Source organism: Uloborus diversus, chromosome 10 (assembly GCF_026930045.1).
Source record: "Uloborus diversus isolate 005 chromosome 10, Udiv.v.3.1, whole genome shotgun sequence".
Classification (NCBI taxonomy): Eukaryota; Metazoa; Arthropoda; class Arachnida; order Araneae; family Uloboridae; genus Uloborus; species Uloborus diversus.
Genome location: NC_072740.1, coordinates 30,459,525 through 30,473,385, shown reverse-complemented (window position 1 = coordinate 30,473,385; position 13,861 = coordinate 30,459,525). Strand labels below are relative to the sequence as shown.

Below are 13,861 nucleotides of genomic sequence, written 5' to 3'. Positions count from 1 at the left end.
AATGGGCCGAGATATCTGGATGAATTCTTCAACTTACCAAGCCACTTCTACCACCTGTCTGTACCACCATCCCAACAGCCAAAGATACCACCGAAAGAAAGTATCAGTGGAAAATGGTTGGACACATAGCTCTTTAAAATCTAAGCTCAGCCGACGAATCCCTTCTTCGTGGTGTGCACCCTCCTTAATGTCCCATGTGTGGAACTTGACGTCCAATGTTCGTTTAGGTTCATCCTTGACAATCATAATGGATGCTTTTGTGTATTCCTTAGTTGTAGCAGCCTGCATAGCTTGTTACATGAATTCCTTGGAAGGCGAATTCGTGCACGATGATATGGTATCGATAACTGTCAATCCTGATGTCATTGGTAAAGCACCTGTGAAAGATATTTTCTACAATGACTTTTGGGGCAAACCTATGAGCGACCCAACTAGTCACAAATCGTATCGTCCCTTAACTGTGCTCACTTTTCGGTAAGTGATTTTTCGTTGTTTTTTCAACCAATGCGTCACAAAAACTGAAAGAGTTTGTTTTAATATGCAAATATTTATGTTGTCAAAACTGGCCAATTATAACGCTAGATTCGACAAATGATTTAAATTTTACTATGCGATCATTAAGGTAATTAAAACTGGTCAATTATAACACTACATTCAACAAATGGTTTGTATGTTTTATTTTAAGAACGTTTATGTTGTTAAAACTTACCCATACTGTTTGAAATAATATTTGGATCAATATATTTTGTTCACTTTAATATTATCTATATCGATTTAAAGTAAAAACTTATTAAAACAAGTTGGGAATACTTTAAAAAAAGGGGCATTTCCTACATTTTTTTTGTACTTTAACTATCCTAGCAAAGCTGAATTTCCCGAAGCATTGTACGAAATCATTTAACAAACCGGTGAAGATGATTTATGTATATATTCGTTTAATCTTGTGCACAAAAAAGGGAACACTATTGTTTTTGTTTTGAATCTAAATGTTTTGTAAAATTAGTATTACTATTCTCTATTTTATCCCACTTCAAATGAACATATATGCCATGAGTTTGAAAAAGTAAATATTTTTAAGTACATAAACTTTCCTACGAGAGAAAAAAGGATCCAACTCGCTCTCTAAAGAGAACTTTGGACACAACCAGTTAAACAATGATGGGTTAAAGGTTATACGACAAATGTATATAGTCTTTGATCTCCGTGAAAGTTCAAAAAAAAAAAAAAAATGCATATTTTCAAGCACATAAATTTTCTTACGCGAGAAAAAGAACAAATTATGTCCCTAAAGTGAACTTTGGACACAACGGTAAATGTCCAGACGTCACCAATTGAAAGATGAAACGAGTTTCGTTTTCATTGCTTACTCTTTTGATCGAAAGAAAAACAATACAGGTCACATCAATATCGACAAGTTTTTATTTATTTATTTATTTTTTTAATTAGCTGTAATAAGCTTGGTAGCAACCGAAAATATGTATCATTTAAATTTAAAAGTATTAGGTACGTATACGGTGGATGTTTAAGTTACTTTGTATTATCTACTGTTTTTCACGTGTAAGATGTAAAGTAAATTTAGTTCAGCAGTACGTTATCGCCCCTAAGCCATGGCTAAGGCAGAATTACATTCTATAGTATACCAGACAGCCCGGTTATCACAACCAAAGCCGGCAGTTTTATTCTTATTAGAACTTATCAGTCTTGATTAGTGAATAACCGAGCTAGGGGGGAGGCATATCATGTCATTGAAGCTGATGGTGATAAAAAATTGGTAGATAAAGTAAATTGTAAAACAATATTGCAAGTACATATTTACTTGCGTCATTTTTTAGCGAGTCTGTATTTGGAAGGTTTGACCGCAAATAACAAGCATGATGACGGAATAAACTTTTTATTGTATTGATTAAAGGAATTTCTGTAAAAAAATGCGTGCCACATAGCACATTCTGCATTATTCGAGAAGTTATTTAGCGGATAACATTGTATTCGTATGCTATCGCTGCACCTTGAGAGAGATGCGTATAAATACTGCTACCAGACAAATTTTACGAACGTTGATAAAACGGATACAATAATTAGAATTGCTATATTTTAGAAAATTTGAAATAAAAGTCCGATCATTTAAATAGCATAACTACAATGCTATGGGAGTTCGCAAAAATTTTCCTCAACCCCCAGAAAGATCGCGCACCTAAAAGTGACAAAAGAGAGCGCACCGGATGACCGCGTTACCGCAATCAGTTTTTTCTAAAATTTTCTATAAATCATCATTTTCTATATCTTTTCATAATCTACAAGTTTACGTTTGCACGCCAGTATTCAGAGCGCAAAGCAATATAAATGCAAAAAGAGAGCTAGAGAACGCAAAACTACGCTGCTTAGAATGAGAAATTTCGAAACAGTAACAATCGCGTGGGGAGGGCGAGTTACCCCATTAACACGTGAATTCCAAGAAATGATTGCTTCATGCGCAAAAAGAAAAGAAAAGTAAAAATAACTTTTCACCTACCAAGGGGACTGTTAGAGAGGAGGATACTAAAACGGTGATTGACTGCAGATATATATTTATCCTGCGACAGGTATTTGGATAAGAATGGGGTAACTCTGTGCCCCTCGCGATCTTTCTCGGGTTAATAATACAAAGTAACTGAACGAGGAAACTATTCAGTTGATCGAAGTGAAAAGGATAAACAAGTAATTGTCTATTAATTCATTAATTAAATCCTCTTTCTCGCTAAATAATCATTAGTTAGGGAATAAATGAGAATAAAAAATATTTAGAAAGTTTTTCGATATTGTTTAAGATGATGTTTAAGTGATTATACTTTTTTATGTCAATACAAAAAATAGTAATAGTAATAAAACCGGTAGATAAGTCTAGAACTATAAAGAACTATTTTCATGCAGAAATGATTAGTCAGAAATTCAAATCTATTTTATATTTTTGAAAATGTAAAAAATACTTAAACTACTCTTAAATCGGTATCATACACTGAAAAAACGATTTAGAAACGTTCCTGGAAAATAATGGGCAGCTGATGTGCCTAATTTCTGCCAGTAAGATACCTTACAAAAACCAGGAACGTTTTCCGCTAAAATTCGGTAACATTCCTGAAAGTATCCCGGAAGCTTCCTGAAAATTTCAGAAATCTTCCCGATTAAAGCCAGTCGTATCTCTGGAACTCTGGAACTTTAGAGAAAACTTATGTAGGTATATTATAATAGCTTGGCACCTTCCCAATTTATTAAGAAAGTTCCATAAGCAGTATTGCAAACATGGCCAAAGCCAAGTCAGAATTGCAAGCACGTATCGAGATGAGCACGCGCTTGCAATTCTTGCAATGCAACTTCGTCCATACCTATTTGCTCCCTTTGAGAGCAAAGTCAACGTGGACGGACCTTAATCGAATTGATGCCGATACACTTTATAAATACATTCAGTCAGTTTACAAACCGGTAGCTAAAATATTTTTCACAACAGTGAGAGATCTGCATTCGCGCAACTTGTAGCAATTCAGGAAACTTTTTAACAATGATACTTGATTTTTCCATTAAGTGGATAAAAACCAATGAAATCCTGAAACGTTGCACGGAAATACTCAGTAACGTTTCAGAATTTTGTTACAGTGTAAAAAAGTAATTTTTTAATAAATTCTGACATAAACAATGTACAATAAATATACCTTGATAATTGACATATTCTACGAATTGTCTCCCTTAGTCAGTTTGATTCATATTTTTATGTAAAAATAGATAAAATCAAAATAAAAAATTAAATATACCCGCTTAGACTTTTTAAGTTCCGATAGTTTGAGAAATGATATTATGTCACAAAGCAGTCCGATTAAGTTACTAATGTTACGTTTAGTTATTTTTGAACATAACTTGTTACATTTCTGCTAATCTGACACCTTTCACGTTATGATTTTCCCCCTTCAGTTAACAATAACTAATGTTTTTCGTTTCCCGGAAAAGCCACTGAACTGCACTACTTGATCAATTTACTGATTGCATTTTAGCAGCTCTGAACTTATCTTTTACTGTCGGATTTCGGCTTTTACCACAACTGTTTGAGTTGTGTCGCTGAAGGAATTGCAAAGTTTTAGGTTGTTTTCACAAAATAAATAAATAACTAGGCTTACGATTTTCTTGCTTCTTAGTATTTTCTGCGTTTTTCTTCTTTTCTTCCCAAAATTACATTTTTATGTTACTTTTTATAGGAATTTTATGCCAGTGAAGGGTTGATGTAATGCTTTTTAATTAATGAAAAACAACGAATATTATTACTTATAATGCATTTTGCATTTGTAAGGTTATGTAGTGTTAAATACAACGCATGTTTTATGTCGTGTATTTTTAGGAAAAGTATCATACGTATTTTGGTGACAGCAATCATAATAATTTTACAATTGATAAAAAACAGAGTTTTTTTCTTACAAAGGGAGTTTTTTTTTTTCATTCTATGTATACATTTTCCGTACTTTATTTTGTACAATGTATTTTCATCCGTTTATACCTAAAGCTTTTAATTTTGGCAACTTTTACTGCTTTCACACAATTTTAGGAATTGAAAATTTAACGACTATATTTTAGCTGCAAAATACCTCAAATGAAACAAATCCTTGTTTTTTACAAAAAAGTCTTCGTGATTGTATTTTATCTTTTTTTTCTTGTTAGTGAATTTTTTGGCGGGAGGGAGGGAGACGGAGACACTAAGAAGGTTTGAAAATAGAATACTAAAATGAAAATAGTGTACTACATAAAGTTGTAACTCGTTAATAACTTAGAAATGTGCAACGTTTTTAAGGTTTTTAAGCTTGTTTCTTTAGACACAGCATGTTTCAACTAATAAAAACGAGAAAAAAAATGTTACAACCAGAATGTTTTCTTTTGAGTCATGTTCTCTAGTATTAGCCAATCAAAAATGTATTCAATGAATGAAGTTTTTTAATATTAGTTGATAAACAACATAATTATTTGTCCCAATGCTCAATTGCTCATATGTACTTGTCATCTCAGGCTCATATGCATCAAGTTGCCCGATATGATGATACTTCCTAGCTCTTTATATATGACGGTTACAATGTAGCAGTTTAGGAACCTATGTTTTTCATACATGCATCCGCCATCTATAGAGATTTAAGAATGTCAGAAATAGTTGTCAGATAAATATAGTTAATTTTTTGTGTTTTTGAGCAGATATAGTGTTCTTAACTGCAGTTTTGGAGGTTATTGGTGTTAACTTTTTGAAAATTTCCAAAATTATTTTACAATGGTACATTTATCAGAATTGCACCGTTGTTATGTGTTCATAAGTATAATTTTTGAAGCTATAGTTTTTATACAATTATCGTTACGTACGTTTTTTTTTACCATTATTTATTCGAAGTGAAGCAAAATTAATGCACGTGATTGGGAGTGAAAACTGTATTCGAGAAGCTCACAATGTAGAAACGTGAACAATATGAAGCAAAATACGTAGTAAAAAGCGAAACATGTTTCTTTTTCTTCAGAAAAAGAAGATCAGTGAATCGAAAATGATGCTTTGTGTGCTCATTGCGCAAGGTCATCTTTAGATGATCAGGGGTTAGTCAGTCGGTTAAGTAACAAAAACCACTTAAATAGGCTGATGCATTAACTGCCCCAGTAATGTGAAAAATACCATTTGTTTGAAGTGCAAATAATTTCTTAAATGCTAACAGTTGTTTTCTTGTGTTTATTTTGAGGTACCCCGTAACAACATTCATCCCGTGTAAACAAGTATTTTTCCAATTGCCTTTAAAAATTTGAGTAAAAAAAAAAAAAAAAAAGGTAAAACCTTATGTTTATCTGAAAAGATCCTAATACCAGGGGGGGAAATTCCGAATTTAATTTTACGCTCAGTAATATCATTTCTTTCTAATCATGATGTAGTTGTAAGTGACAAAAACAAAGGGTATTCTTTATTTGGTGCTTTTAACCAACAACCTATCGCTTCTTTGTCGCATTTTATTATTGTAGGAAAAACATCATTTGCCAGTGCAAGACGTGGCAAATTCATTTAGTGACGAGGCTCCGTAAACTGTAAAAACGATTCAGAAACGTTCCTGGAAAATAATAGGCAGCTAATGTGCCCAATTTCAGCCAGTAACATATCTCGCAAAAGCCAGGAATGTTTTCCGCTAAAATTCAGTAACCTTCTTGAAATTATCCTGAAAAATCCAGATATCTTCCCGCTTAAAACCAGTAGTGTCTCTAGAACTTCCGAGTAATCTTAGGCAAGGATGATGTAACAGCTCCATAAGCTGTATTACAATCATGGCCAAAGCTGAGCCAGAATTGCAAGTATCTTACTTGATTGCAATTCTTGCAAAGCTACGTAGTCCAAAGACTTAGTCGCTCCTTTTTGGAGCTTAATCAGTCAAGATGAGCTGTAATTGAACTAAAGTCGAAACACGTTACAAATACTCGCAGTTATTTTTTAAACTGAGAGCTAAAAATATTTTTTACAACAGAGATAATTCTGCGTTTGTGCAACTTGTAGCAATTCAGAATACTTTTTGACAATGATACTTGATATTTCCGAGAAGTGGATAAAAACCATTGAAATCCTGAAAAGTTACACGTTACTTTCGTTATACTCAGAGAATAAGACAGAACGTTATACTCAGTAACGTTTCGGATTTTTTTTTTGCAGTTTATAACAGTGATACTCTTTCAGGGTGTTCATCCCTCCATGGATTCGCTCCAAATGTCCACTTAATTCGTAGAAAAGAACGTTACAACTTTCAAACTCTGCTTAGATTCTATTGAGTTTAATCATGCTCCAGCTGAGAAGTCGCCTAGCTGGTAACATACCTGCGTGCAGAGTGAACGCTCATAATTTGAGTTTCACGGTAAATGTATTGAAATAAATATGTAAGCTCTCAAATTGCTGATGACATTGTTTTTATCTTGATTGCTTGCTGCATTGAGCTTACCTTAAAACTTCAGTACGATGAAAAAACTGCGCCAAACTTAGTTTAATTTGTTAAATGCTTTCATATATAGTACTTTAAGAAACAGCTTCCTGCCTGGATGTTTAGCAGAATCAGAGTCCGGCATTCAAGCGTTTAGTTGGAGAAAATCAGGAACTTCCGTCAACAATAGAGAAAATTAAAAAGGGAACTTTACTTAAAGATTCTTAAACAATATTTCACAATTAATCAATTTACTTCATCTGTTCTCTAAGCAATGACCACTATGCACTTATCGGACGGAACTTTCTGGGTTCGAGTCAACTGCATTGTCGTTGGTCAACGAAGCTGGTTCATACGTTTCGATTACAAGTATCAGAACGACTGGGATGTATGTGTAAATTTACTGTTTTTTCTATAAAACTAGTTTTCATTTAAAAATTGGCTTTTTAATTCTTTGAAAATATATCCTTAATATTGCCTTTGAAGCAGTGTCTTTGCGCATAAGCCTTTGAGAAATAATACACACTTTCGCGTTTCCTACTACGTATGACCTAGGGCTCTTTAAACTCTATTTTTTAAAGATACCTTCGCTCTATTTGAAGTTAACGAGGTTTAAAGAATATGCTGAAAATAAAATCGTAAAAGAAGAAGACTGGATAAGGAAAAAAAAAAAGATCTTACGACAATTGATGCAATGGCTACAATTACAACTTGCATACACGGGATCAGCCCTCATTTTAAAACGCTAACAAGGTTAACTTTTTTCTTAAATCTTTAGCTACATTTATTTTCACGTTGTAAACATTTCAGAAATGGTGCTTTTTCCTTACTGTTTATTTCCTAAAGTATCCATTCTTTTGCGGCATTTAATGAAATTAAAAGAATGTATTACTTACAGCCGTAAAAAAAGAAAGTCAAATAAATATATTACAGTAACTGAAAGCAGTAGCGTATTGTTTATAAAAGATTAGCGACTTTCTATAAAAACAAGTATCTTCTTACTTTGTATCTTAAATCTTGAGCTGTATTTTCACATTGTATGCTTATCTAAAAATGCCACTATCTTTCACTTCTGAGTTGAGGACATGCTGTACTGCTGTTTTTAGTTTATTTCTCAAAAGACGTCTTTTTAAGATGTTTTTAAATAAAAGGTGTCAATTGGTATTTAAAGAATATGGTGTTTAATACATTTTTTTTAAAGCAGGTTTCTTGGCAGATTAATGTTTCTGCGATAACTGGGGCAACAACATATCTAAATCATAAGCGTAAACTTGTATAAGAAAAATTTTCAGCGTAGTTTGTTGATATTCTCGGGGAAATTTTCTCGTAGAAGGTTTATAAAATGAATGGTTCCATATTTTACATCTGAGTAGATAGCAAAAAGATCGCCTAAACTTCTTTCAAGTTTGTTTCCTCGAAAGATATTGATTTATTAGCTGTAGTGAATGAGAATAAGAGAATATGCTGCATTTAAAATTGCAAAGAAATAACGCTATTTTAAAAGAGCATGTAATATGTTGTGAAGTTACCAGCACGTATGGGATCATCGACTTTTTCTTTGAAATTAGTAATCTTTTGAACTTATGATTAAAATTCTCAGGAGAAGTTCCGGCAGGTAATGCAGCAAAAGGGAGGAAAATCATTCGCTTTAAAAGAAAACAAACAAATAGCTTTTTTAATGTTATTTAAGTTTTATTTTTTTCAAAAGATATAATAACTCCAGGGGAAGTGACAGAAATTCAAAAAAGCATTTGCATTTAATAATTAAAACGAAGAATGTTATTTTGAAGGTAATTAAGTGGCATTTATGGAATTAGTAGAATTTTAAGCGGCTACCATGCCGCATTATTAGACATTACTACATTTTGTGGACGTCTGTCTTTTTGGTCTCAGGGGCCAAATCTTGCTCGCATCATTTACGGATGGCAAACAATTTAAATCAAAAAGTTTTGATTAAACTTAGTGCTTTGTGCTTGTACAATTGAACAGAGAATCCCTATTTTCATTGGTTCCCTGTGATTTCGGTTAAGGATAAAATTCAGGGACTCACTGCAGTTTTTACAGTAATTAGTTTTTCATTAATTTTTAATACTTGATTGAAAGTCCCACCATGGTTGTTTATTATAAAAACAATCAGTAGACTTGAATTTTCTCATAGTAAAAAAAATGTTATACCGTTCTAATCTTGCAAAATATAACTGGTTTTCAGTATAAAGAAGCACCAGAAAAATCTCAACTGAAAACATGCCTAAAGAATTGTTTCCGGAATAAGTTGTTTTGGAGGTACAAATTGCAAATAATTGTAACTATGGACGTTGAATTATCTATATTAATATAAAGCTGAAGAGTATGTTTGTTTCTTTGAACGCACGAATCTCAGGAACTACTGACTATTATAGGCTATTTTTTTTAGCCAGATTAACCGAAACATTTGTAATTGAAAAGTAAATTTTTAATTAATTAATAAGTTCTGAGAATTCCTCATACATGGCGGGGTAAGCATCGAAAGGGCGCTGGCCGTCAGTGTCGATAGCTGCAATGAACCATGCCTCCCTGCTCAGAGCCGTGGTCGGTTACGCTGTTGTGGTGAGCGAACTGATTATTGAATGCTTTTTTTTCTATTCAGGCACATAATTTGATTTTGTAGGATTTTTCTATTGAGTTCTGTTTTCCTTAGTTCTTCAAAGTTTAATTTTGTTCTTATAGTTGAATACATTTACTTAGCTAAGAAAAAATTTTTATTTGATGTATTATTCGACTGTGATTGTTCTTTATAACGTTTTTATTATAGTATAGCATAGGTAATCTAAGTATATACAATTTGATTGTTCGTATTATTCAATTGTGTATTATTCAATATACCGTTCATTTGGCGAAACATTTTAAATTGCGAAAAAAACCGCTTCACTCGCTAAAAAGCATGGTTACGGTAGCGTAGTTGCTTGGCGCGATAAGCGATTAACTATATAGTTTGAGGATTATTTTGAGTTTTAAACCTTCTGTTTATCTCTCTATGTGGTTTGGCGAATAGTTTCAAATTCCAAAGAGATTCTAGTAAGTTTTTGAAAATGTATGTACGCATTTTAGTTGAAGAAAAATGATTATTTCACATCAGAAGGGGTGGGGGAGGTATTCAACGGACCTCGTTTAAATTTTAAAATTTTTAGCACGTACATTGCCGTGCGGGAGCTGCTAGAGTTAAATATAAAAATAAAAATGGGAACTAAAAAAAATTTATCAGGAATACGACGGATTCAAAGTATGGACACTACACTCACATAGCTTATGTATAGTATATATAGTACATATCTTTAATTGAAGTGTCCAAAGCCGTAAAGAGCGTAATATCACAGTATTTTCTAGTCATGCGGTTTTGATCTTTACAGGGTAAAATGCCAAGGAAAACTTCTACTGGTTGAAAGTGAAATGCGTGTTTGAAGGAACCACCCTTCTGATATTTAATAACAGCTCTGTAAAAAAAAAAAAAAAAAAAAAAAAAAAAAAAAAAAAAAAAAAAAAAAAAAAAAAAAAACTAGCTTGCTGGACATTAACTAGCTTGCTGGACATTGGACAATCTCTAGTAAACTGGGATTCCATAAGGCTCCCTACACACGAGGCTGTTCGTTGAATCAACTTTTCAAAAATGTAAAAATGTTGCATGTCAAATAGTTGATTGGTGTTTTTCGTTATGTTCACGTGAGGCAACTTAGTTGAATCAACTTCTCGAATTCATTCGAACAACTGATGCAGCAACGCTGTTGAAACTGAACTGAGTTATCTCAGTTAGTTTACTCAAGTGTAGAGCGAAAGCTTGGTAATGTCCCGATGGGTTGAATCAACTAAGAAGCGGATTTAACTCATTGACGTTACTCTTCCTGATTACCGCCCGTCATAAAATGTATTCAACTAAGTTGTCTCGTGTGTAGGAGATCTAAAATTTTCTATTTGCGATAAAGTTTCTTTCTAAATTACGGTGTAACGATATAGCTTCTTTTGAAGTAACTTCGCGTAAGAAGGAGCTTATATTTAATACAAACTTTAATTTCCTAGAAATTTTCCAGTAAGCGGGCATCCTTTTTTTTACTTCCTTTTACAAAAAAGGAAGTATTGTATTCGAGAAAAAATGTTCAGTAAAAATTCGGCCTTAATTTCCATCTTTCTCACTCCCGAATTAATGTTGAGTTTTTTTTTCAACCCGACCACACGCGGATAAGTGCCTAAGAACGTTTAAAAACTCGAAGTATCCATTTTGACGTTCCCCGAGTTTATTACAACGACTTTTCTCGTGACGTCCGTATGTACATATGTACACTGTTAAAACTACAGGTTGCGTTTGGCACCTTTCAGGGGTGAAACGCTTGTTCACCAGCGACACCCAATGCGGAGCCGAAATCGCACCTCTTATTAGGGTGAAAAACGTGCACCTTTTAAAAGACAGACAGCGGCGGTGAAAAGAAGGAACCTTCAGAGAGATAAATGGCACCGTTACTGATTTCTACAATAGATCCTCCCCCCCCCCTTCCCCGTATTGTGTGCATTTTTGAATATTATTGTGTTTTATTGTTTGTGCTTATGATATACAAAGTCTTGGTACGTTTTTCACATTGAATTGATTTTGGGTTAAAATTTGTCATTTAAGGCATTTGATCACATTTCAGACTTTCCAACATAATTTAGAAGCGTTCATGACTTCAATTCCTCTATCCGAGTTCTAACTCTCATATAAACCCTTGAATTGCTCTGTAGTTTTAAATGGATATTGACATTTACTACAGCATAATACCAAAAATTAAGAATGTAGGCATCTATGGATAATTTACGGACACATTCAACATTTTTCAGTTATATTACAATCACGGAAAAATCAAATCGTTTCATAAATTGCATGCGTTTTATAAACGTTCAAAATATTTTAATCAAGAGTAACATATTGATACGTATACATATATGGTTCGACATTTGAATATCCTATTTGAACATAAGTAATCTAAAAAAGCACTTTTTTTTTCTTTTTTAAATAGGAACTTTTTTGACATTAAAATCAAAACAAATTTTTGGCAGCCCACATAATAAAAAAGCATTGGAAACAGAAATCAGAAAAAAAATAATAATAAACGCGTCTAGACAATGCATTCGTTTTTTTTTTTTTTTTTTTGAAATAACACCAACGAAATATTTTTACGTAATAAGTCATGGCATGAAACACACCGAGAGATTTCTTTTCCAAGCGTCTTTTTTTTTTTCCTTTGCTTCGTCTACGCAACTATTTTATTGAGAAGATAAAGACATTTAGTGTATCTGCTGTAGCAGTTAAGTTACATCGTTAAATTTTCATAACGGTTACTTATTAATTATTTCGTATTGCTAACAATAAACATTTTGGGGAAAATCCGCGAGACCGCTGACGCGACAAGCAAGTAACAGCATATATTAGTACACATGATAGAAAAGGCCATACATCACTATGTTAAAACGGTTAACTATAAACAAGAAGTAGTACTCAATTTACTTTGTTGAAACTCGACTCTGAAAACACTAAAAGCCTGTTGGAAAGCCTTAAATGTTATACCATGATTAAATGACTGTACTTACGCAAGGTTTTGAAGGTTTGTCCCAGAAATGTTGAATTTTAATCCAGTTTAGTTGTCAATTCAATGTGAAAATTTAATGTATCAACAACTACGTTGCAGCATCGTCGTCCGCCATTAAAGTGGCCGAACGGAACTTATCCCGGAGTGCACAGCGCATGTGCGAGCGAGGCACCTTTGCGGAGGAAAAGAGTCGCTATTGGCTACTGCGTAAGCTGATGGCCCTTCATTACCTTCTTTCATCCACTAAGGTGCTAAAAGATATCGGAACAATATTTCCTAGCCTCTGTGACTCTCTATGGCTCCGTCTTTGCACCCTAAGGCGGAAAATCGCACCTATCTGGCTCCTCCGGTTTTGACAGTATATGTATGTGCGTATGTGCGGATGTGCGTATGTGCGTATGTATATCGCATAACTCAAGAACGGTATGTCCTAGAAAGTTGAAATTTGGTACGTAGCCTCCTAGGGTCTAGTTGTGCACCTCCCCTTTTGGTTGCATTCGGGTGTTTCTAAAAGTGTCTTTTGCCCCTATTTGGGGGGAAATCATTGTTAATTTTGACGGCTCAAGTGGTGCTATAATTTGGCAGACACTTGGAGATATATCGCCAGTCTTTTGATCGCTACGTTTTGTCGCCAAGTTGACGACAAATTTGGAGATTTTTTTTTTTTTAATCTGGTTTCAATTTGGCCACTGGTGGTGATATTTAGAGAGTAAACTATTGAATCCCATTGAAATTGCCAATAAAGGGAAAATAAAACTAAAATTGGAGTAAAAGGAAGTCATGTGATGCACACATCAGCTCGTTTCTTTACAGCATGCGGTACACGATATTTTTAACAGCTGCTCGCTCCATTTTGAAATTAATTTGTCTGATACGTAACATTATTTAATCCTTTGAAGATGACATTTCAGGAAAATATTACTTTTACACTACCTTTTTCAAATTAACTGGTTAGGATTTTAGTGATCATGTTGGCGGAATTGGGCACGAAAAATTATTATGCTCTCTGAGAAACAGTGTCTCAAGACATGCAGCAAAAGACATCAAAATTTTGATAACGCACAATCTTGCATAACAACGGTAGAACTGAAATGCTCTTTTCGCTGTAATATTGATATTAAGAATTCTGTAGAATATGTGCAAATCTCATAGTTGGCATAACAAACTTCACTTGAGTGAGTTCCGTCACAGAGTTAAGGTTCGGGAAAAAACAGTAAATCACGTTATCCTGTCACTTTCCCGAAATTCGATCTTCTGGAAATTGAACACGCGTCGGTTTGTTTCAGTGCAAATACGGCAGTTGTACGTATTAATATAAACATGTAAATTCTA

The 13,861-nt window shown here is 33.6% G+C and overlaps 1 protein-coding gene across 2 annotated transcripts in view; it reads left to right on the top strand.

The window, feature by feature from the left end:
- The first annotated feature begins 179 nt into the window (after positions 1-179).
- The window catches only part of LOC129231837 (protein O-mannosyl-transferase TMTC1-like), a 297,404-nt gene continuing 283,722 nt past the window's right edge, over positions 180-13,861 (top strand). For both annotated transcript variants that reach the window (XM_054866219.1, XM_054866218.1), the window contains exon 1: positions 180-474. In XM_054866219.1, the coding sequence (XP_054722194.1) occupies positions 188-474 (287 nt within the window). In that variant the 5' untranslated portion in view covers positions 180-187. The remainder of the gene's footprint in view (positions 475-13,861) is intronic.